This window comes from Heliangelus exortis, chromosome 2 (assembly GCF_036169615.1).
Source record: "Heliangelus exortis chromosome 2, bHelExo1.hap1, whole genome shotgun sequence".
In the NCBI taxonomy this organism is placed as follows: Eukaryota; Metazoa; Chordata; class Aves; order Apodiformes; family Trochilidae; genus Heliangelus; species Heliangelus exortis.
Window position 1 is genome coordinate 67995644 of NC_092423.1, and position 24837 is coordinate 68020480.

The following is a 24837-nucleotide window of genomic DNA, read 5'->3' on the forward strand; positions in this document are numbered from 1 at the left end:
TTGCTACTACACAAATACTTTTTTCCTTTTCCAAAATCAGTATGTCCATCTTCAAAAAATCCTATAATGTGCTGTGTGTTTGACTCAGTGTGACCCAGTTCCAGTCATCTGCATGTTTTCTACTTTGATAAAGAAGAAACTTTTCATGCTGTACATAGACAGGAGCCATGATAGAGAGCTGTGTGTTTGTTTTGGGTTTTTCTGAGAGGAAAAGTGAGAAGATAATATATCTACCACAGTTCTAATAGCATCTTTTAGATAACATAATGGTATATTTTTTCAACTACAGTCTTCTGGTACAATTGAATTTTGTTTGTGAATGCTAGGGTGTAGGGAAAAAAAAAAAAATCTATTAAATGCTTGCTGGGTAATTTCTTTATTTGTTTTTATTGAGTACCAGAGAAAGTCAGATTCATATATGCCCTACGAAGAGTGTTTTTTTGTTTTTTTATTTCCAGTCCTTTTCAACAATGAGGTTCACCTAATTTCTCCAAGAGGGAGGCTCTCCCAGTCACTTACTAATCTTTTCTTCCTTGCTATAAGCAGACAAACTGCATATCCTCAAAGTTAAACTGTAATACCAAGTCAACAGGGTACATTTGACAAAACTTATCCATCAGAAAGATAGACTATCAAAGAGGTGAAGCATGGAAGAAGTGAATCTATGTTCCTTCTTAGCAGGTCTATCCTGAGGATTAATAAAATCCGAATTACTTTCTTATTGCTTCAAATAGGTAACTCTTGGCCAACACTATGTATGTTACTATATGTAGTACTAAAGAGTAGTATCTAATCACAATTTTCACTTTTTAACCAAAAAGTTGCAGAGGAAGTACTTAAAACCAACAATAAAGTGGACAACAAGCAGACTAAGGCAGAAATTTCATATTCCCTTTGAATTAAAAAATCCTGAAGAGTAACCCTAAAGACAACACAAGTCTAGCAGGTAGACCTCTATCAACAAGTTAGCATATAAAATCTGAGGTAATTTCTCTCTCTTTGTTAGCTGGTGGGAATGCAAACCTGCCAAACAATAACACACTTTAAACACCATGAGAAGTTATGTATTATTCTGATGCAAATTGGAATGTGCAAGATTAAAATCTCAGTTACTTCCATTATAAATGTTATTAGAGCATATATTCTGAGCACAAAAGTATTAATGAAAGACAGATAAGAATTTTCCTTCAAGTAATAAACCCTGAGATTTTTGTATTTTTAAGGCTCCGTGATCAAGCAGTGCAGCTTTGGATTCAGAGCTTACAAATGTTCTTGTAATTATGTCTTTATCAAATTTTGAAGCACCTAAAAACTTCTCCTAAACTAGCAATATACAACTCCAGGAAGCAATCACAAGAAGAAAGTACAAATCATTGTGTCAATCACTGATTTACCAAAAATTAATACAAGATACCTTCAAAATGCCATGTACTATATCATTGCAACTAATTTGTACTTGACATTAACCAGGCATTCATGTGATAAGTGAACAAGGGATAAGTATCATGTGATAAACTGATACCACATGTATGAGTTTTAGTATGCAAAATTAGATCTTCAAAGGACCTAGATGTTAAGATGTGGACAGTATTCACTACAAAAAAAAAAAAAAAAGAGGAAGAAAAGTGACTAATTTACATTATGCTCCCTTAAAAGGAAGGCTCATAAAGCATCTAAGTAATGACTAACATCTCAATCATTCTAAATACCTTATACCTGTCCCTCTTTGATGGTTTAACATTCTCTGCTGAATTGCTGTTACAGTATGTATTTTCTCATAATTTTGTCTTTTCAGAACAGTAATTACATCTATTACAAAAGTGGCTAGATTCTTTGATAAAAATCCCAAACAATTTCAATGAATTTCATAAGAAAATCACAAAGATGTCTTTTATAATTCTTTCTATTATATATAAGCAATGAAGCAAAATAATGACAAAAAACAAGTATTAAAGACATTATCAATAATAAAAGCTCCTATAATAATTTGGGGGTATTTGAAAAATTGTTTAGGAATTAAGTCTGTGAGAAAGAACTTATAATAAGAACTTGTCAAAAGTTGAAAACACAGACTAGAAAGAAGTTTTTAATTGCACAGTATATTATAGCTCCTATCAATCACTGTTAATATAATTTGAGAGTTTAAAAAGCAGATATTTACCTGCTGGAACTAGACAATCTTTCCAATCAAAATATCCTGCATAAATGCCAGGTTCTAATGACCCAACTATCGGATCTGCTTTGAATTCAATGTACATTTCAAATAGTCTTTGATCCAGCTCTTTCAAGGATTCCATACTAACCTAAAAAACAAAAACAAAAAAGAAAAATAAGAAATATAATGAATAGCCATTAGTTGCAAGAATTAAATCACATATCCAGAATAACTTAAATTATCTCTTCTTTAATTTTCCGTAAGGAGCAGCAATTATTTGCACGTTTCAGTTCATAGTTACATGTATAAAAAGCTAGAAACTTTCATATTATGTTCACATTTTTTCTTTTTCTGATTCTGTTCAGCAAGACACATTTTTGGGAAAGGTCCAAGAAATGCCAAAGTCAGCAGACCAGTCCCTAGCTATTTAATGGCATGATTTTCCTCCTGCATATCAGGAGGTCTTGATCTTAAACCAAGTAAGTGAATGAATTTTTTTAATACTTTATGCCCATAGTAATTTCTGTCCTGAAACATTAAGATTTTTGTATAATAACTAAAATCAGCCAGTTGCAATATTATAATTTTTTACTATCTGCTCTATACTTGAAAAATACATAGGTTTATTAATGAGTCTCTGCCTTCTGAAACTTCATCTGTGAACTTCCCCCTCTACTTCAATTCCTGCACTGCTGCACAACAGATGGGTATAAGCTGCAGCTCACAAACATCACCAGATTTCTTCTTACATCTCTATGCAGTTTTTAGTAATTGACACAACTTAGCCACACTGAAAGCTAAAGGAATATACAGTTTTCTCATTAATGCTGAACTAGTTTAAATTTTATACAAGACTTTAATTAAACTTGGCCACCCCTTGTAACTGCAGCTTTTAAAACAATTCAGGAAGACGATGAGCATCATAAAAAGTTAAAGTAGAAAGTCAGTATTTTAGCATGATAACGGATGCTAAATGCAAATAAAATATGCTGAAAATTTAACATTACTTCTGCTTAAATGTGTTTTTAACTATGAGGTGAAGAAATTGCAAAGTAAAGCTTTTAAACTATCACTCATTTTCCTCAACCATTAGCAAAAAAAGTGCATATATATAACACATGTGTGTGTATATATCTATCTATATCTATATATCTATATCTATATATCTATATCTATATCTATATCTATATCTATATCTATATCTAATCTATACATCTGTATCACCTGTATCTATATCTAAATGATAATTTCCAGAAGGAATGGTTTAAAAGGCAAGGCTCTAGACTAAACTGGGGATCCAGAAGAAAAAGAAAGAAAAGAATACAGACTTCTTTTCAATCCTTTCTCTGTGAAAGATAAATGATTTATACTGCAAGCAGCATAGTAAGGGTTGAAGCTTATTCACAACAGGGATGTCTCTAAACTGGGTTCTCCTCTGGTATTCCTGTATTTTGAAGTGAAATGGGAACTGCAATATTTGAGTCACGAATAGACAGAGAGATAAGCCTTCAGGAATTCCATCATCTGTGCAAAGGAAAACAGAGCTATTACTGAAGTCAAAGTTGCTGCCACATTCAGAAAAGCTGGGATGGTGAGGTTGGTGCTCAGAAACCAGTAAAGACTTTCCTGCTTTTCTGTCTGATGAACCTCATTTAATTTGTCAAAAGAGAATCTATATCCCAAAGATAATATTATCATGAAGCACTAGGAATTTGGTCCCATGAGAAGATCAAGGCTATTTTCTTGTTTCCCTTTTACCCAACAGCCTGCTGACTCTCAGGACCTGAAAAGAACACACTACAAAATTTACAAAAAACTCACTAAGCCCTCTTTTTCCCCTTACACAGGGTCACAGAAATGTAAACCCAAAATGGGCTTCAAGACATTTTTTTAATTCCATCTCTTATCAGTAGGGGGAATAACCATTGTTAGACTCTTCCTCTTTAGTGGGAAAAATAAAGGAAAATCTCCATCAGGAAGTTACTGCAAACAGGGACGTATTCAAAGGATCTGTGAAACAACTTCTTCAGTGGTCCTTAACAAAGTATTTAAAATTAAGTCATCCCACCTTCCACTTCTGCAGTTGCTCAATATCATAGGCACATTCAGTACAAGTTTTTTAATTCATGCAAGTTCAACCTGGGTAATCTTGTTTTTCAGCTGGTGGAATGCAGAGAACCTATTTTCCCAACTCTCAAGTGAGGCAGAAGCTCTTAAAACTATACAACTCTCCCACTATCATCTTTCTGCTGTGAACTTCCCTATAACTAAAGTTTTCATTTTTTGTATTAAAGCCTTCTTGACCCTCTATCATAGCAATCTCTCTGCCTCACCTAAGTATCATAAGTTTAATCAATAACCTAGGATGAATATTACTGGGACACATAATTTTCCCCCCACACTTGCTAATTGACTAAACTGTAACAAAAAGTTAAATTAAAGAGTCTCCACAGAAAAGCACTTAAGAGTTATATAGGGGTTAAATAGAATTACTGGCAGCTGAGTACCATAAATATGTGCCAAGATGTCGCAGAGCGTAAAATTTGTCCATTTCATGAAACTTGGTATTTACACACTAAGAAAAAAAATGGAAAAAAACCCCCATGTATAATGTAAGAAAATTTTCTTGGTTACAATGTTATGATTTCTGTATTTTCAGGATATTAGCTAATAATGATTTCCTTTCTAACAAAAGCAATTAAAAAAACCACAGCAACCCAACAACAGATAGTTTTTACCAATATTCACTACAAAATTAACTTTAAAATTCAATTTATAAAGGTAACTTAATTTAAAAGTATAGCTTTGTTTCAGTCTTCTCAGACAGAAACGAATCCTATTTTAAAAAAATTCTGTAAATTCTTTATTGCAAATTTTTAATCTAATAAATAGTTAAATAAAACAAGAAACTTACAGATATTTAGGTGACAACAAGAAGCTGAAACAATCAAACAAACCCCCATACCATCTGTGGGCTTCTAGTCAGTCTTAAAATTAATGAAGAGCTCAAAAACTGTCATCTTGAGATGATTCTCCAGTTATCCAAATATTTCCAGCTAGCATTACTAATGGGTGTGTCTCACCCATATATGCTGTGCTGCACCAGTCAGGGCTTCCAAAGGGTTCTGCAACTTTAGCATTCAGATTCTGTGATTTATAAACCTACCAGACTTTTAATGGCAATACTTGGATGCAGCTGTAGAAGACATAGTGTTGAATACATTACAGATGTCTTATTTGCTTATACAAGACTAACTGTATTGTCTTTGCAGCAAAGAATGAATATAGCCAGAGTAATTTTGTACACTGTACTAAACAAACCACATTTAAATGCTGTTCAAAGTTATTTCAGCCACAGAAATCCAAAAACATTCAGGCAGATGGATGCAAGGATCTATATAGTAGAGACATCAGTTCAAGTGATATACTGTACTCTGTACCAGGAAAGATAATGTTTTACTTCCAACCAACAAATGCTTCTACAAATAAACTAGCCTTATAGTCCTTAGGATTAAGTCACAACATTTCTCATAAAAAATGATTAATCTTTACAAAAAGGCAGGAAAATGAGACAGCTACTGCCGCCCACTTTGACATTTTCATTCTTTGAAAATAAGACCAAACACCAAACCAAAAAACAACCCACCAAAAACACACAACAAAACCCCCTAGACTAGTTTATGAACAACAGCTATCAGTAACACACATTGTCAGATGAAACACTTTATCAAGCATATTTCTGAGATAATGATCTTTTACTATCTGTATTAAGAAAACAGTGACATTAAACAGCTTTACTAAGAAATCTGATAAGCTTTGCTATCGAGCATGTAAGTCCTGAATAAGAGGTCACATTATCTGTACCAGACTATTTAAGTCTCACAGGAACATATACAACCAAATCCTTGTTGATGTGTCCAACTGATGCTTGGAGTCCCACTCGTTTGTAGAAGGCTCACCCAAGAGTCCTTTCAGCCATAAGAACCCATGCACTCAATTTCCACAGCATGTAAATCAGACAAGAACAGTTTCCTTCAAGCAATGATACTTCACTCCAGTGCTCTCACTTACTTGTGTGATTTTTTCCACACCCTGAAAGCCATGTTTCTCAAAATGTTCAGCTACATTTAGGAAGGTGTGACGTTCCAGGTACCGGCAGTTGCTGAGCGCAATTAAAAGCCTCTGCTCCTAAAAATTTGTTTCAGGACAGGAAAGAGTATAATAGGAAGAAGAAATATCAGCACAACAAATACCGTAAATGTATAGTATTTTATTGACTCTCTGTGTGTGATAAACATGCCGATAAATAAAGTGGTGTTTGCAAAGATTTCTGTCAATAAAATACCAAGAACTGAGTGAATATTGGGTATGATGATTGAACGGGTACTTTTTCTTATGGGATCTGAAGCATTCACTGGAATAACTGTGACTAATACAGAACCACAGTTAAGACTTTTTCACAAAAATTAGGTTTGGACAGCTTTCCAGGAAGCTGTTTCTGGCTTTTACTTTGCTTCAAGAAATACGCTGAGACTATGATGATCATAAAAATAAAACTGAAGGTCATCACTTTCAGATGCAGCTGGCTACAACAAGGGAAGCAGAAGAGCTACTGCATGAATGCACTCACCCATTCTAAAGCACCATAAAGTTCAGAAGTACATAATATAATTTCAATTTGAAAAAACAATTTAGGTGGTTATAACTCATCTCTGTCACACAATGCGTTGTTTGCGTGGTTTTTTTTTCAATTACAAGAAGGGTCAAAAACATGGTGTCTGGAGAGACACCACAACTGCCTTTCTCTGACCTTTGTGCAACTCTTTAAATATATTTGGTCTTCCCTCTTCCCCTCTCCTTCCCACAAGGGGAAAGCATTTTGCTGTCTCAGATGGAAGTTCAAAATCAACAGAAGAAAGTATTTTGAAAACAGAATTATTTGGCAATGATATCATCATAATACTGCAGGTCTTTTTAAAAATGTTGTTGATTTTCAGACTCAGAACTCCTGACAGTTTTTTTATTCCAGTAGTATGATCAATAGTGTTGAGATGCAGTGTTCCATTACCTTACACTATAATCAGTTGGTATACAGCCTATTAAAAATATAACCATTTAAAAAATACAGTGACAAATATTACTCTGGTCACTCACTTTCTCTGTTCTCACTACTCAGTCAGGAAAGGCAAGAGAAAGCATTTTGTGATTCACAGAAAAAAATTGCTAAAACAATGTGGAGTTTCCATGGTATCAAAAATTGTTATTTCTTCTTTTTTATTTAAACATTCATACCTGTGGTATACAGCCAGAACAGCCACAGAAACTTAATTTGTCAACAGTTAGTATAAAAATCAATGAGTTGCAAGAATAAAATGATACAATGATCTAGTGATTATGCTCTACAATTTAGAAACTTGGCTTGACTTGGCAATCTGTGATTCTTTATTGCAGCATGGATGATTATTGGACTTGTAAATAAGGCAGAGCTAGGTTTCTGACAACATTTAAAACTTGTACTAAGGAATATTAGCCTTGTAAGATGTCCTGACTAGGTTTTCATAGGGACTAACAATATTGTTTCCATCAGCCACTGAGGGTGGTGAGGCTGGCACAGGTTGCCCAGGGAAGCTGTGGCTGCTCCATCCCTGGAAGTGCTCAGGGTCAGGCTGGATGGGGCTTTGGGCAGCCTGGGCTGGTGGGAGGTGTCCCTGCTCATGCAGGGGGGGCTGGAACTAAGGGATCTTTACTGTCCCTTCCAACACAAACCATTCCATGACTCTATGAACTAGAAAAAAATAAATTTACCAAGGTCCAAGTGGCAAGAATATTGAAAACCTTTTTTTCCAATTTTTCAATTTTCCAATTTTCTAAAAAACAAAATCTAAATCCAAACAAGCCCCACAAATAATCGATACTCTCAATTTTTTTTTTTTTTTTGGGAAAAACTACATTACTGAGTATCTGTATCTTTCGGGTTTTAAAAAGCAATTAATCATCATCAGACCAGTTCATATTTAAAACAACGTGATAAATCAAAATTAAAATAATCAATTGTTATAACATCAGTGCTATTTTGACTGATTTCAATGACGCCACCTTAGTTTCTGGATTGTTTTGTTTGGTTCTTTTTTTAAAAAAACAAAAAAACCCCAAAAACAAACAAACAAAAAAAAACAAACAAAAAGGAAGACTGCATTCCTGTAAGTTTGAGAATTATGAAGTTTTATATCAGCTTTTAGAAATAAAAGCCAAACTTACTGAAGAAAGAGTTGAGTCTTCATGAATGCTTCCAAACAAATCTGGAGATGAAACATCAACTGAAAGACTAGAAACATTGTTTAAAGAGTGAGTAAAAATAGTGATTCTGAATATCTGGTACATGATGGATTCAAATGAACAGTTGAAATAGCAGACTGGTATCTTGTTTTAAGCCCCATCACACCAGATAATAAAAGCAGCTCATGTTGCTCAGTTTTTCAAAGATGTCCACAAAACCTGATGGAGATTTATGGACAGAAAGTACTATTCTAAATATGAACCTTTTCTTCTTAAATAATTTTCATTTTCTGTAATTTCTCTGGTTTGCCACAGCCAACAGACTCATCAAAATAGCAAAACAAGAAAGTGGCATTAGGCACAGATGTACATCTCTGGTTTTTCACAAAGAAAGGACTGGTATTCTTGGAAACTCAGGTTATTCTGTCTTGTTTTGGTCTCTAAAATAAGTGGCACAATATTTATTACATGCTGTCACTTAACAGTTTGGTATGAAAAGCATCTACTCTTATTTCACAGCATCACTAACCAGAGACAAAAGTATTTACAAAAAATATTAAATATGAAAGAGGATAAAACCACACCACCAACATTTAAGATTTGCATCTGCAATTTCAGAATACTGTACCTAGGTTCTATTTATTTTACTTACTGTGCTGTATCTATGTCACCATCAGGTTTGGTGCTCAATTGTTCCAAACAGTCTATAAAGACCTAGGAAACAATAAAGCAAGAATTACATTTTCTGCCAGAACAAAACAAAACAAAACAAACCAATTTTACTACAACCAACAGGTACAGAACATTCATCACCACTTTTCTTTGTCTTAAGCCTTACATACATTAACACAGTAACACCTTTTAAATGCACATTTTAAATTTCACATAAACGACTGTTCATGTGTAGAAAAACACCAGAGTTTTTAATTCAGCTGATTCTCATAACTACCTAATTTCAAATACATTTAAAAAGAAAAAAAAAATCAGATTTTGTTACAAAGAATATTGGAGACTGACAATACAAAAATTAAAGCTAGATATTCAGCTGATGAAAATCAATATTGGTTCTTTTAATGTAGTATATTGATATTAGAATATATCAGCTCAGTGTCTCAGTCATCAGCCTGAACAGTCTTGAACAGTCACAATCAGTAAAATCAGTATATCATGTATTCACTCTCTGAGAATTTGATATCATCAGGCTCAGCTAGTAAGCTCTAGATGTTTTTAAAGTCAAACATTTCTCAGTATCCTCAAGCGCATCAGAGGCTTAACACCAATCAACAACTTTAAGACACCTTTTGGGAAGCAAGCAAGGTAAAAAGCACACATTTTTGTCGATGACTTGTGTTCACAATTTCATTCTTCAAAATGCTCAAGTTACCTGCATGATCCCAATGCTCAGCTGGCACACATCCTCCTGTGTTTTCTGCTGCTGGAAAACCTGAAGATGCAAGCATATTATTTCAGCAGAACAGCTTCATGTGGCCTTTTTCTCAAGGAAGGCCTGAGTGACCTATCCCTAGAGACTTGACACAATTCTAGGAATGGGTGCTGGGACATAGTGTTTTTGCCACAGATCAATTTCAATTTTTCCCCACCCTAAAAATGGGGAGAGAATACAATTCCCAGTTAAGTGTCTGAGAAGTGCAAGGACATGACACACAAGAACATGAGATACATGTCCTTGTTGGCTAGTAGAACTGCAGCAAAAGCTCCCAGGATATTCAAAGATCTTTGCACCCTAACAAGAAGGATTTACCATGCACCACTGAATTCAAGTTCTACAAGTAATCTGAAAGTAAATCCTAGGAATAAAGCCCGCTAAAAAAAAAACAAACCCAAAAAAGTCACAATGACCGCTTATCTGAAAATTACATTAACAGCATTTTTCAAAAGTCCAGCTCCAAAGACTTAGTAAATGTCCAATTTGCCCCTGCCCACCCAGAATTGCCACTAACAAAGGAAAACAAAAAGAACTCTAAAAGCTAGCTGCAGTAAAATGGGTGTACACTTAAAAAAATAGACTAAAGTTGTATCACTGTATCATTCTCTGAAAGTTCTTGTTCTGAAACCCAACAGAAATTTACATTAAAAGCATGAAAATAAAAGCATGCATCGAAACTTACGCTTGCTTCTCCAGGTTTGCAGTCCAGCACGGTTTTAAGAGATTGCAAGGAATGGATAATGCACTGTTCAAACTGGGATGGCTGAAAGACCAAATGATTTGTTAGTTTTAGATAAGCAGGTCAAATAAAAACTTCCCTGCCATATTATAAGCTCTTTATTTCCAAATTATCCCAACTAAGGAAAACAATAACCTCAAACCAAACCATGATTCATGTATTACCAGAGGATCTTTTTGTAAGTGATATACTTCTGTACTTAAGATAACTACAGAAATATTACCATAGATCAACATAAATTTTCTTATCTGAATGAAAAACTTGTACATCAAACAGCCTTCTCTAAAAAGGTAATGAAAGATTTTTATAGCCTGTCTCTGGTAACATATATTGACAATTACATTACAGAAGCCTGCGACATGCTTGATCTAAGTTGGAACAAAATTCCACCTGGGTTATCTGATATTCCCACATTTTATTTTAGCAAAAGTCTTCCAAGAAAAATGGACTGGAAATTGCTTTAACATGGAGGTAAAAAGCCCACTCACTTAGGGGGCTTTTTTACCTTCAGATTTCCAAACCTAATGTAAGAATGTCTTGCTGCATGTATCAACTTCACTCTGAAAATGCAAACAAGTTCACAGCATCAGTCATGAGGCAGTTTTTCCCTGTTTTTCTCTCTTCCCGGCTAAGTCACAACTTTTTTTTAATGGGGCTGAGCCTGCCTGCTGGTACCAGGGAGGAAGCTGTTGTACAGGGCAATGTGAAGCAGAGTAGTGTCACTGTCTAGAAAAGAGGGACATCATCCTCTTGGATTTGGGCCAAAGGGGCGGATTAAAAAATGTTTCTAACTTTTAAAAAATGTTTCTAACTTTTAACCCAGTAGATAGTTTATACAATGTCACCAACTTTAGGCTGAGGACTAACATCTATTTCTCTAAATGCTGGGGTGGAGGTGGAATATCAAAGTGAAAGCATGAAAAAAAAAGCATGAAAAGCCACAAAGAAAATCTGTATTTATTATACCAGCTTAAACAAAAAAGAACAGCAGTAATGTGCTACTCTTGTTTTCCTGTTTTCACGCAATAAAACATCACATCTACATTGTTCTTCGGATACTAAGGAAGTAAGAAAAGTTGGTTCTGTGTCTTACTGTACCTTTTACCTGGAATGTAAATGCTAAAGGGGTTTTCAACAAATACTTCCTACAACTTTTAAATACAGTTTATGTTTTAACAGTAAAACGTCTCCATGGAGACTGTATGGCCCTTATTTATAGTGTTATACAGTGTTATTGTAGTGTTATAATATTATTTAGAATATTATCACAATGAACTCTAGTAGATAAATAACCTTGCTATGACAAAACATAGACAACCGTCACCATTAAAAACTGGCATGTTTCAATCACAACCTCAAAAGGTATCTAGGGCAGTTCTATACACAAGGAATTTGTTCATGGGCGTTGTGTGAAAACAACTCAAGCATTTTTAAACAAGGATGGGGTAGGGTACTAAGATCCTGCCTCCTGCCTCCTCCCTCCATTTTACAGATAAATAGAGTGCAAAACAGAAAAAGGGACTTGCCCAAGTCAGAGGCAATTGAAACCAAGACCAGGATCTTTAAGTCTGGTTGTACTACTACAATCGCCCAACACCACTTCTTCCTATAATGTGTATATTGTGACTGCTTAATGTCCTCCTACTCAACTTTAACCACATATTTACAGAAGCAAGTAAGAAAAACTAAAAAAGTCTGTGGAGCATTCCCTTAGATAATACTCAAAGAAACCCTCCCTCCCACAGGCCCTTTCTGCTTTCACAGATTGTTGTTAAGTCACACCTACAATACACTTGCTGTGTTTTAGGCATTACTCATTACTGTTTATTTCCAGAAAGCATCTCACTTATTTATCTGAATTTGGTTTCATGTTATTTGTTGACTGTGTGTAGGCAATCTCCTAAATTAGTTGGTTTTCAGTTCAATTTCTCATTATAACATATAAGTGACCTATTTATATAGCTACAGACCAATCTCATGGTAGTGTGTCTACTAAAGTTATGAAGCATTTTGATGTGAACTGAACTTGTGACCTCAAAAATAATTTTTTACTTTAGCAACCCATCCCTAAAAGAAGATGATTAACTATGAAAATTATTTATTATTTCAGTGAAATCACACATGAGACCTGCAGTAATTACACTGATGCAATAAAATAACCCCACTTAAGGTAGAGAAGTCATGCTACATAGCTCGATTCCCAATTTCTACTTACTTTTGTCAATATATGGCTCAAATCTACAAAGCTTTTATTTATCCATTTTTTAAAAAAATAATTACTATTCCTTATAAAATATAAAAATAAATTTCTCTGTGATTATCCTAGCACACTTAAGAGGTTACTGTATTACTAACTTTTCATTTTACTTTTGCAACTTCAAAAATACTGTTATCAAATAGCATCATTATCACTTAAAGTTACTTCAGACAATAGTTTAAGTAATACAAATAAACATTTTGGAAAAGGAAGGAAAAAAAAAAAAAAAAAGGCCCAAATTTTGTGTTTGGTGATGTGCTCTGTAGTATTCTCTGAGTACTGTAAATAAGCAACTAATGAAACAAAACATTCCCGTACTTCCACATATTAATAAAACTATAGACAAATATGTATGCACAAGTATAGACAAAGTTCAAATAATTCAATGAAAAAGTTTCCCTACACTTGCAAAAAAGAAAAAAAAAACAAAAAACCAAAAAACACCCAAAAAACAATCAAAAAAAGTGCTTGCAAGACACATAATTATACCCACCAACGATGTCAAACCTTCGTTGTCAACAACCCAGTCTTCCTTTTCAGCTAACCTCTTTATATCTGCAAGACATAGCAAAGGGGGAGGTGAGGTGGGGAGGAAAAGTAGGTATTCGTTTTCATTATTAAAAACTCCTTGAACTTGAAAAGACAGACCACAGACATTGGGACTGCAATGAGTAGGCATTCAAGCAAATAGCACTAAAAGCTTCAAAGCTTTCAGCATTCTCAAATGACTAAGAATGGAACTTGTACACGTTATGCTGGTGACACCGCATAGAGAAGCATATCTGTGATACATGGCAAGAGCTACCTGAAGCACATCTTTTACTGGAAAGCTTAAAATTAAAGGAATATTGTAAAGGCTTTGGGTTTGTTTTAATTTTGTAAATTTTTTATGATAGCATAAAATACTGCATTTAAGAACCCAAGTATCTAATCTATTATATGCCAGCTCTTAATTAAAAATGAAAGAGCCATTGCCTAGCATTTTAGCAAAGAAAAAAAGGACACCGTATAATTCATACTTAATAACTACAAGAGACTCAGAGTCCCCACTCATGGTCAAAGATCTATGGCGCTAGACTTTCCTCAAAAATACATGATAGCATATGCAAAAAGCACTCTTCTGCTACCCAGAAGGTGCCAACTCCTGTAGGCTTGGTGAAGCTAACAGGAGGCAGGTCTGGATGAGAATCCAAAGCTCATGTACGGTAACAACTTCCTTCTATGAATGCACATGTTTTGCACCATCGGGTTGTTTTGGTGCTTAATCAACTTATCAACAGTTTGTGGGGGCTTTGCCAGTTTTTCACACAGAAATTGCTCATCAGAAGTTCCTGTACCTCATGAAACCACCTTCCAAATGAGCAAAAATGTCAGTAAGTTAACATCGCTTCCCAAACCCCCAAAAATAACTAATTAATGCTGAAAGATATCTTCACTATTTTGGTGCTTTAATTAGTTAAACTAAGAAGCTTGGCTGTGGTGTCATACCCTGCAGTTCTACATCTTATGGAATAATAGTCTTAGCAAGAATAAAAAAGTACTGCACAGGGATTGCACAGGATAACTACTCTGTTCATTTCCCTGTTTAGTAAAACTCTTAATCCAACTCACATTCTTTAGATTGCATGGTCAATTTTTACATGCTTCTGTGGCTGTTAACTTTTGTATTCTGTTCTGAGCTAATACAAAAGAAAGAAATTTCTTTCTCAGATTTCAGTGCTCACCAAATTCCACTCAAATGCACATCCTGTAATCTAACTCCCTGTCTGGTCTGATACTGACATAATTTGGCTTTATGCACAGTGATCACATATGAGAAAGAACTCAGATTGCTTCTCAGAGCCAGCATGAGCACACAGTGTACATCATAAGACAACAAGAAAACTATGTAGACAGGTTTGTTCTACTTAAGTAGCTAATGATAAAGTGCCCTATTGAAAATTTTAATTGATCTGAATGCTTTTACCAACCTACAACATGCAACAAGAGATGAGAGTGAACTTCATAGCAGCAGTCTGTGCAGGACATATTTCAGAGAGATTATAGAAATGAGATTCAAGTTCAGAAGAAGTCTTTATGCCTCTAATATTAGAGATACAACTACACCTGAGATCCATTTACAGAAGCTCTATAAGAACACCTACCAACTGTTCTTTCATAGGTTCCCTAAAAATAAGAGTTTCTCCAATGGCCCAATTAACCTGGCCCTGTTCAGAAAAACTCTCTAAACACATTCAACATATACAATTTTGCCTTAGCTGGTAAAGAAAAAAATCAAAAATAGATAAGGCATGTAGTGCAACAACATAGACTGAGTCACTATAGAGGCAGGCTGTTTTATGCTTTTCTCCTGGTTTTGCTATGCCAAATACATAGAATTGATTCACTGACGGGGAATGGAAGAAGCAGTAAAGGAAGGCTGCTATATTGACTAAGTGACAGAGATATATTAACCAGACAATGTAACACAACAGCATCTTATTATGACTCTATTCTATGATTTTTAAGGCATATCTCATCTCTTTTGATTCAATAAAGGTATGAATGAAATTGTTCCAACCAAATGGAGAATAATTTTCACTAAGACTGGTAAAACAGCTTCAATAAAAATCTAGGGAACTGACTACCACAAGGCTTTTTTCATCACAAAACGTCCGTGGCCAGAAATCAGAACATAATTGCAGAAAATCAGAACAAAAGCAGCAGAAACTCTGGATCTGAAGAAAGAACAGGACTACTGGTGTTAATGCTACAAGTAGACAGGACTAGTAAGACAGCTGACTTTTGGCTGAGAGCTTCATCATTAATCATGAATCAGAGCTCTATGGACTGTACTGGAGAAGCTATGTGCATAGCACACCGAGATCTGATAAGCTAATGATTGTCAACCAAACAGTTCAAAGCTAAATACTTCCTTCCTTTGAAACAGTCAGGAAATGTGAGGAATCTGAATTGCTAGACAGAGGCCAGGTAGTCAGTCCAACAGGACATCCTCAGGTCAATTTAAAACAAAGCAAAACAAAACCCAACCAACCAACCAACCCACAAACAAACAAAAAAACCCCAGAACAATATTTTTCACCTATCATTTACAAAAAAACCAACCAACCGACCAAAAAAAAAAAAAAAAAAAGCCAAAAAAGCCAAAAAAGCCAAACACAAACTGATCTCAATTGTGCTAACTGAAGAAAAGCAAAAGAGATTTCCTCCTACTTCAAGTAAAAGCATTACGAGCCAAGATTAAATGCTTATGCAAATTGTATTAAAATACAGAAACCTCACAATTTGTTGTCACCAAAAGTTTTAAAATGTGCTTAATATAGTCAGCTGTGCTGAGCACATTTAAGGCTTGAATAAAACACTTCATGTTAGCCTCAAAATGATGAGGAATCATGTGTTAAAGATTAAAAACTGATTAAATCGTAAGACTAAAAAGCCCGTTTTATTTAAAAATTGAGGGTAATTTGCCTTTTGGAAAAAAAATCCCTGCTAAATGAATTAGTACATCAGTCTGCCCTGATTTTGAGATAGACATTGTTTCGGAGATATTTATTTCATTCACATACAAGCTGCAGAGTTGAATACAAGATGGTAAGATGAATGCCCTCTGATGCACACAGTCAAGTTACATTTAGAGTATGTTTTACTGGCCCTGGTGATCCAGACATTTATGTCAAAACCTATGTACATACTAGGAAGGCTGAGGATTATAATATTAGTAAAAGGACTTGGAAAACACACAACTATGACGCTTCATGAAGGGTTGGGAATTTCTTTTTTTTCTTGGACGTAAGGCACTGCTTATTTAATTCTTCACTCTTTACAAAAACTAAAAAGAAAAAAAAAAAAATTAGCATTTTTTTTTTCAAAATGGGGAAGCTCCATAACAGGATAAATCACTTGCATCGTAAAACCATCTCAACACAAAGGAGGAGGGTGTAAACAACTGTTAGAACATTAGAACAATTAGAACATTAGAACAATTCTTCCCTTGCTCATTAGAACAAGGGAAGAAAAGACTTACAACACACATTTCTGTCAGAAAAGCTACATTCTTGAGCAACTCTTGCAAGATATTACAGAACTCAGGAGTCCACTGCCACTACAGTATCTGTAAAAAATATGGTTATCTTGAAGAGAAGATGGTTTGGCCTTATTAGGCCAAATAAGAGAAAAAAAAAATAAATAAAGAAAAAAATTATAGCAGGCAAGAGGACCTCTAGCTTTTTCTTACCTTCAGCTGTGTGCTGTAAGGTCACTATCACACAACGAACACGAAGGTCCGAAATAAGATCCTGGATGATCTGAAGCATATCATTGGGTATCTCAAGTGCAGTAAGAGACTCAGAACTAAGCCTGGAAAGCAAATAAAGTTAGATTGAAGTGTAAATCTGCAGGGTTCTTTAAGCTTATATAACTTTGTTGAATTTTTTTTACATGATTTCTGCATATATGAACACAGTAGCTCCATCTGCAGTGACTCTAAACATCTATTATCCCATTCAGAGCAGATTAGTTATTTGCTTAATTCAGAAGCTTGCAAATACAGATCTGTTCTCTTCTAACACTACAATAATGTCATCATAGCAACATGCCAACTTTCACATTGTCCTCTTTCATTTCCCTGCCTGCCCTGTCCTGTCGCAAGAAGAATAGCAGTTTTGGAGCAGAAGCTTTTTTGCTGTTTGCATGGGAAGTCCTAGATCAAATCCTAGGTCCCCAGCACGGTTTCTGAGATGCTGTTTACCCACGTTACAACAGCACCAGCCACCAAGCTGCCATAAACACTGATGTGGCTGTGTATCACACTGCCAGGAGTACACACCTTTCAATAGTCAAAAGACAGCTACTGCATCACCTGCTGAGGGAAGAGTAAATTAAATCACTGTTTTGCTCCCAACTCTGACTGGGCACAAATCAACAGCTGCTATAGCTTGAGGATGGAAACACTGATTTACATTTTTTCTTTTAGAAATAGTAACACAGCAGATGCTTGCAAAGAATAGTATTCTTTTCAACAAATACCAGGTTAGTTCCTTCTTAAATTGGAAGATTTCTATAAAATTAAGCCAGAGTAAGAAACTTCACATGAAGATTTTTTTTCCTAAATGTGTAAAGTACAGATAATATAACTGACAATAGATTTCAGGAAAGTCTGTTAACTTGACAACAGGTGTGTATCATTGCTGGTTCCATCCACAATAAGAATATCTATACTTGATTATACCCCTTTCCTTTCTTCCTGTGCTTTGCTTGTTATAAACTTTGAAAACTGCAGATAAAAAGTATAGTATCATATCCAGGTATTACTCAAGTTTCAAAAAGACAATGACAATTCTTATATCTTTTACAGACAAAAGGAAGCAAAGTCTGCATATTAATGAGACATTTTGTAATTAATGATGTACACATGTTTATAAACGTAATTATAAGCTGAATTACAATATAAGCAGGAGTATCACCTTCCATAAAAAAACCCTGTAAATTATTATTTAAGAATGATACAGTGATATAGTGAGAAGCATGCTATTTTCACCCATTTTGTCAGAAATGGGATGATGTGTAGCAAATGAAGCAGATAATCACCTTCTACTCTAAAGAATCAAATCCTGTTTCATTCATGGAGTGTCTATGCTCCATGCCTATTTTATTCAAACTTTTTTCTAAGATGCAATGGAAAGAAATACATATATCATTATATAATACGGGTGTATCATGAAACATTATTAATTACTTGCATACAGAAGCCTCAATCTGTCAGTCATATTTTTTTTTTGTAATTCCATTTTTTAAAATGTTGACAGTCTCACTATTTGGTGTATTTAATGCAATAAATAAAACAATTTGTCTTAAAGCATAGGGATTCCAGGAATAGCATCATTGTGTATGTCCACAGATCCATTTACCTTACAGTCTGGATAACATGTGTTAGCCACTGGCCAGACAGTTCAGATTTCATCTCCCAGCCACCATACTGTCTTGATTCTCCTTCTCTGAGGCTGAATGGAAGCAAAGCTCCACGGATAAGTTTTACCAGAGAATGCATCACTTCCTGAATCATTTTCTGCATCAGAAGAAGGGAAAGGAAAATCAAACAAAAAGCTCTACCAAGGTGCTTAAGCAGCCATGTACTTGCTATACACAATAGTTTAGATTGTATGATTTACAGGTGGCTTCACACAGTAAAGAGCAAATGAGGAGGTATAAGGGTGCATAGATTATTTACAAAATCTGATTTTCAGCATGGTGACACTCAAGCACCTTGCTATGAAGAACAACTGAAAGAAGGTAAGGTGTCCCCCCTCCCATCACTTACCTTGAAATCATTTTGTCTTTGCCTAGCATTTTTCTTTGATCTTTCCATTTGGCCAGATTTTTCAGTCTTGTGAAAATGAAAAAATTGAAAAGTGTAAGTATGTCATAACCACTGTTAAAATAATTCTGAAAAAGATGGTTTCAAAGTGAAGAAGTGAAAACCTATGGGTTTATGATGCAATTATAAAAAACTAACTCATGGCATCACAATAAGCAAAGTATAAATGTATTTCTCAGTGAACTCGCGGTGGGTCAGCATGGCAATGTTTAATTGAGGAACAATATGTTTTTAAGACACAAGTCAGAGACAAGCATGAAAGATTAGCTCAAGCAATACAAACTGCTCTCACTAACATTGTGAGAGCATAACATAAACATATACAGTTCAATCATGCACCAAGTTTATATGAAGAAACTATTTTCTCAGCATGGAAGCTGCCCAGAGAAGAGCACCAGTGTGAAGTGGGAGACACTTCTTAGAACTGGGGCAATGTGGAACTGTAAATGTGAGAGGGAGGGTTGAGATTTTTTTGTTTGTTTTTAGAAACAGCTTTTTGTTGACAACACTCTTTGAATTATTCAAGTAACTGTAAAAGAGACTCTGTACAATTATCAGCATCTCCATGACCAATTCATTTCTTTGAAAACCGAGGAACATGAGTACACTTTGCAGGAGACAGTTACAGTTGAAAAAAAACATAGTTTGACTAATAGTCTTCCTGTTTGTAGTTCTAGCCCTTTGTGGAGTCTCCTGAGAACACAGGAGAGTAAATTATACCAAACAAGGTACTTGTTTAAATGCAGATGGAGAACTTTACCGTTAGAAAATATCCAATTTTATGTATGTACAGCAACATCTACTGGACAAGAAGTGCAATAACATGACAAGAGTGTTCTTAATGACAGTAGGCTTACTTTTAAGTCATTAATTTGAAATGGTCTATTTTTCCAATTCCCTCTTCATCTAAAGTATTTTAGATTTTGAAGGTACAACAAGTAATCTGAGGTAAGCAAAAATTAGAGGAACCCCCCAGCCCCCCCTATTTAGCAGTTTTGGAAAATACATAGCTATGAAAATCCTGAATTTTAAAGTTCTGAAATGTACAGTTTCAGACAAGGACAACAACATGAGTTATTGCTGCATATATTACCCATTTCTCTCCTCTAATACCTTAAAAAGAAAATAAGCTGCACTCCTTTGACCTTCAGGCATCAATTTAAAATTCAAACTGTTTTACAGTCAGAATACAGAACAAGAAAAAAATAAAAATCATATCTTTTCTTTTTCTTTTTCTTTTTTTTTTTTTTTTTCCTTAGTGCTTTTGCTAAAGGCCAATCTTAAACCTTTCCTGCACAGACAGACCAAAACTATTTTGTGGTAAGACCAACGGTTACTACTCACTATTTCACCTAGAGTGATTCAAAGAACTCAACTTTACAAACAATTGAAAATACCACGTAAATCTGTAACTGACAATATTTTAAGTTATACTAGCTAACTCTTCAGAACTAAAAAGAACACCCCTCTAAAAACCTACAAGTGGAACAAGAGAAAATAAATGAAGCTTGTTAATCATATGTGGGGAATTTCTTTCCCCATTTTTAAAATGTCTTCAAGACTTGAACAAGATAACCAAAATGACCTTCTATATTGTTTTCACAGGACTTTTCTTAAAGACCCATAGCTATCACCTTACTTCCTGTGTGACAAGCAACATATTAAAAAAAATCCTTCATGAACAATTAAAATCTGTATGGTTTCTGACAGAAAAACATATAAACCTTCAGTTTTGGAAGTGATGTGGCGACAGGTATTCTTAGATGCTCTGGAAGAAGTTTACACCATCCCTTCCTTCCATTCTTTCTCAGATGACTACGGTGTGCAGAACATACAAAGGGAGCTGAGGGCACAATCCCTCCTCACTCCCCAAGCTCTTGAGGGGCTTTTATAAAGATGAAAGGAGCAGAAGAAATCAAATGTATGTGTAAGAAATCAAATTTTTTACAAGCTCAGAATCTGGCTCAAAAGAAAAGTAGATGTTCCTTAGAGACTAGCATGAAAACTACTCCCTCCTATTTTATTTGTTTAAAAAAAAAAATACATGGAACAATGTTTTGGTCAGACATGATGTAGGATCACTGAATTTTCCACTTGCAGTCATTTTCATGAGCAGAATTTCTCAACCTTGTTTACAGATCAAATGTCTGTTTTTCTAGAAATTGCTTACTTTTTCATTGTACTCAGAGAAAAAAAAAAAAATCACAAAAACTGAACAGGCGAATGTGTAAAGTGTAATTTCCAATGCTGCTGTTGTCAAATATAAAGGCTGTCAATTCCCTTCTGAAAAGAATTATTTTTGTGAAAGTCAGCAGCGCTAAGGTTTTTTCTTGATTCCACTTCCTCCACTGAATGTTGTATCTTCTGATTCTACCATGTAAAATGAGGATTATGATTAGAATCCATTCCACTGGAGCTATAATGATTTGTATACTGTGGTCAACGTATAAACACCTATTAACACCATTGTATCAAAATGTTACATTGATTTAAAGACAGTGGCACTAAACAGTATGACTATTTGAGAAATTATAGTTTTACGTATTCAGAGAAAGGGAAAATGACAAAATAAATTTCCAAATTTCATTTTTCCCAGGGTTAACTTGTTTCATCTTCTACTAAAGCTTCAAAGAATGGTGGATAGCTATGGCTGTTCTGCTTTTGGTGGTAAGCTTGTAGTGAAATACTGTGACTATGATAACTTAATGATTTAAGCACAGCAGGACACTGTAACAACTTCAGGGTTAAAAAAAAAATTCAGTGAGTGAAATGATGCAGCAACAGTGGAACAGAAAGTTTTAGATGCACAGATTTTAGGTTCAACATAGAAGCTGATCTGAGTAATACGCATATGCAAAAGCTTGTTTATTTTCCACCTGCTCTAGATTATTAGAACTGTCTCTACATCTCTTCACAGACCTCGTCTTCAGAGTTCTTTTAGGACTCAGGATGAGTGAGTCCAAGCTGCTGTCAGCAGGATTTCCTACTGATAGCTAATGCAGATGAGGTGTGATCTAGTGCATTATCACTTGTTGAGGGAACAGAGAGATGCCTTTCATCACACTCCAGTTGTGGGTTTTTTTGTCAGACTTGCTCCTCGGGAATATGCCACCACCCCAGTCACCCCTCTGAAGAAGAATCTACATGATTTGAGGACTAGAAGTCTCTGTAAAAACGCTCTGCACAACATGAAATGCTGTGACCAAATTTTAGCAACAACACAAACCCAAAAGCTTTTATGTTTATCTGGTAATGATTATGATGGTGAGCTGTGTACAACCCACAACAAATAACTTATGAAATGCATCCTTTCAAAATCTGTTAATAGTGTGCAAACAAAAACTGAAATCTTGATTATCATAATTATGTTTTATTTACATAATTTGTAAAAAATAAATCATCTTAGTAAGAAGGACTAGAAGCAATGATGATTGCAGCTGATTGCACTTCCAGACTAAACTCCCTATATTATGTCTGTGTACACCACTCTGGGCCTTGGTTATTCTGCAATTCTCATCTCGAACCTATCCTCAATTCCAAATAGTTAAAGCTCAATAAATGAGTACTCTCATTCTAAAGAAAGAGAAAAAAAAAATCTGTATGACTTTGTCCTTTACATATCCCTATCCTTCATGCCATTTGCTATTACTTCAGATCACCAATGAGGTGCAGCTAGCCAGCTATGAGTAAGAGGTGAAACTACACAGTTATTTACTCCAGCATCACACAGATACACACAGATACACCACTGGCTGAAATTTAAGTAATTCCATTTTATGCTTTTATTCTTTAAAAAATAAAATTAAGAGCCTCACTTCTATAGGTTAGTATTGCAAGACAGGTTAATCGTCAGCACAGCATGTCTCAAACATGTAAGAGTCCACATATTGTTTTATAAACCTCACTGATTAAAATAAGCCCAGTCATTTCTTCCAGTCAAATATAATACTTCAAGCACAATTATTATGGAGTTTTGTTCCTTAAAATAATTTGTATAGAAGAATCCATACCTCACTGAATAAACTTCCATTCACATAAGAAATCCAGAGCTTCCAGAAGTTGGGCAGCTGACTTACAACAAGTTTTGTCAACTTTTCAACAAATACAACTTGCTGAGGTGCTTTGTATCTCCAGGCTAAAAGGAGGAAAGGGGACAGAAAAAGCAAAATAAAAAACCTTGGAATTAGTAATAAAAAATGTACTAATACCTTGTTATTACTTTGTATTACACAAGTGATACATAGTGTATATATAAAAACCTTAAGTTAGGGGCGAAAAAATTTCTGAGGCTTGGTCCATATATGTGTACATAATTGTAACAAATGCAAACTCTTTGTTCCTTTCTCATAAACTTAAAAGGTGCCAGCACTATAACAGCATAGGAAGAATAGGCTCCTTCAGGGGTTTCTAATACAATCCACCTAACAATCCATTCAGCCAGTCTTTTATCATGGTCAAAAAGTGCAGTGCATCATAGCATATTAGGAATGCCATCTCCTGTGCAGGTATTGTAAGTGGTTTGCTTGCTTTGGCTTTCTGCTTGGAGAAGCACAAGAATGGCAGAGCTGTCAGCTGCTGCTAAGCATGCAGTGAGCACGTTGCACTTAAGCACCAATGATCTCAGCTCTGAGGTAACTCATCCTAACTAATCCTGTTTTGTGGTAGACAGGTCTCCTGAAGTACTATGATGCTCTGATCATCCACTTTTCTTTGAGTCTTGCTGGCGGCAGAATTTGCAAAGCCTGCTGAAGACTTCTCTTTTCCAGTTTGTAAAAAGGTACAGATCCATAACTAAGACTCTAAATGCAAAGATAACTGATTGAACTGGAATTGCCTTCCTTAGGTGCAACTATTTAAGCAGAGAAACATGCAAAAGAATCCAAACAAGGAAAAAATAAACCATATTCTGTATGTTGCATGTATATGGTTAGTGGATGGTATCCAACAACAACCAACAATTTACTGTTTTGCTCTTAACAGTTGTTAATCAACTTCATGCAAGGTTTAGGGCTGAGAGAGGACAAAGGTAAAGGTAGTACAGTAATGTATTACTTGATATACATGTATATTTTAAAGAGTCTGTAATTTTCATTTTGAAATACAAGCACTCAACCTCAAACTGTGATGCAATTTGTCTTTCATGTGAAGGTACACTGTGGCAGTAGAAGAATGTAGAATTCTCATTATTCCTCATTCTACATTCTTGAAAAACTACCTTCATTTCCTCTTATTGCTTGTAAAAAAATTCAGATATTTATAGATGGGTTTTCAAGAAAGTCCACTGAATTGGAAGAAGAGTAACATCAATGCAGACCAAAGTCAGAAAATTAATCATAAAAACCTGGTCTCTGCAAAAAAATACTTGGCGTGAAATGATTTATCCTATGAAAAACATGTTTTCTGTCTCCTGTGATGTCACCATGGAAAGACTCCCGAGATTAAGATGTTTGGACAAGGGTGTCCAACAACCTTGTTGTTGCAGACAATTACAACACACACAGGGACTCAGCTGGTTGTGGACACACTGCTCAAGCTTTGTCACACACTGTGTCTCCCCTTCTGGGTTTACGGAATGGGGGGAACAAGTACC

The 24837-nt window shown here is 35.1% G+C and overlaps 1 protein-coding gene across 6 annotated transcripts in view; it reads right to left on the bottom strand.

Moving 5' to 3' along the window:
* EXOC2 (exocyst complex component 2) overlaps nucleotides 1-24837 on the bottom strand; it is a 118141-nt gene that overhangs the window by 34292 nt on the left and 59012 nt on the right. For all 6 annotated transcript variants that reach the window (XM_071736556.1, XM_071736560.1, XM_071736557.1 and 3 more), the window contains 11 exons: nucleotides 23258-23382; nucleotides 19191-19256; nucleotides 18781-18938; nucleotides 17109-17230; nucleotides 13368-13429; nucleotides 10561-10641; nucleotides 9816-9875; nucleotides 9084-9145; nucleotides 8414-8480; nucleotides 6227-6343; nucleotides 2162-2303 (listed from right to left, as the gene is read on the bottom strand). In XM_071736556.1, coding sequence (XP_071592657.1) covers nucleotides 2162-2303; nucleotides 6227-6343; nucleotides 8414-8480; nucleotides 9084-9145; nucleotides 9816-9875; nucleotides 10561-10641; nucleotides 13368-13429; nucleotides 17109-17230; nucleotides 18781-18938; nucleotides 19191-19256; nucleotides 23258-23382 — 1062 coding nt within the window. The remainder of the gene's footprint in view (nucleotides 1-2161; nucleotides 2304-6226; nucleotides 6344-8413; nucleotides 8481-9083; nucleotides 9146-9815; nucleotides 9876-10560; nucleotides 10642-13367; nucleotides 13430-17108; nucleotides 17231-18780; nucleotides 18939-19190; nucleotides 19257-23257; nucleotides 23383-24837) is intronic.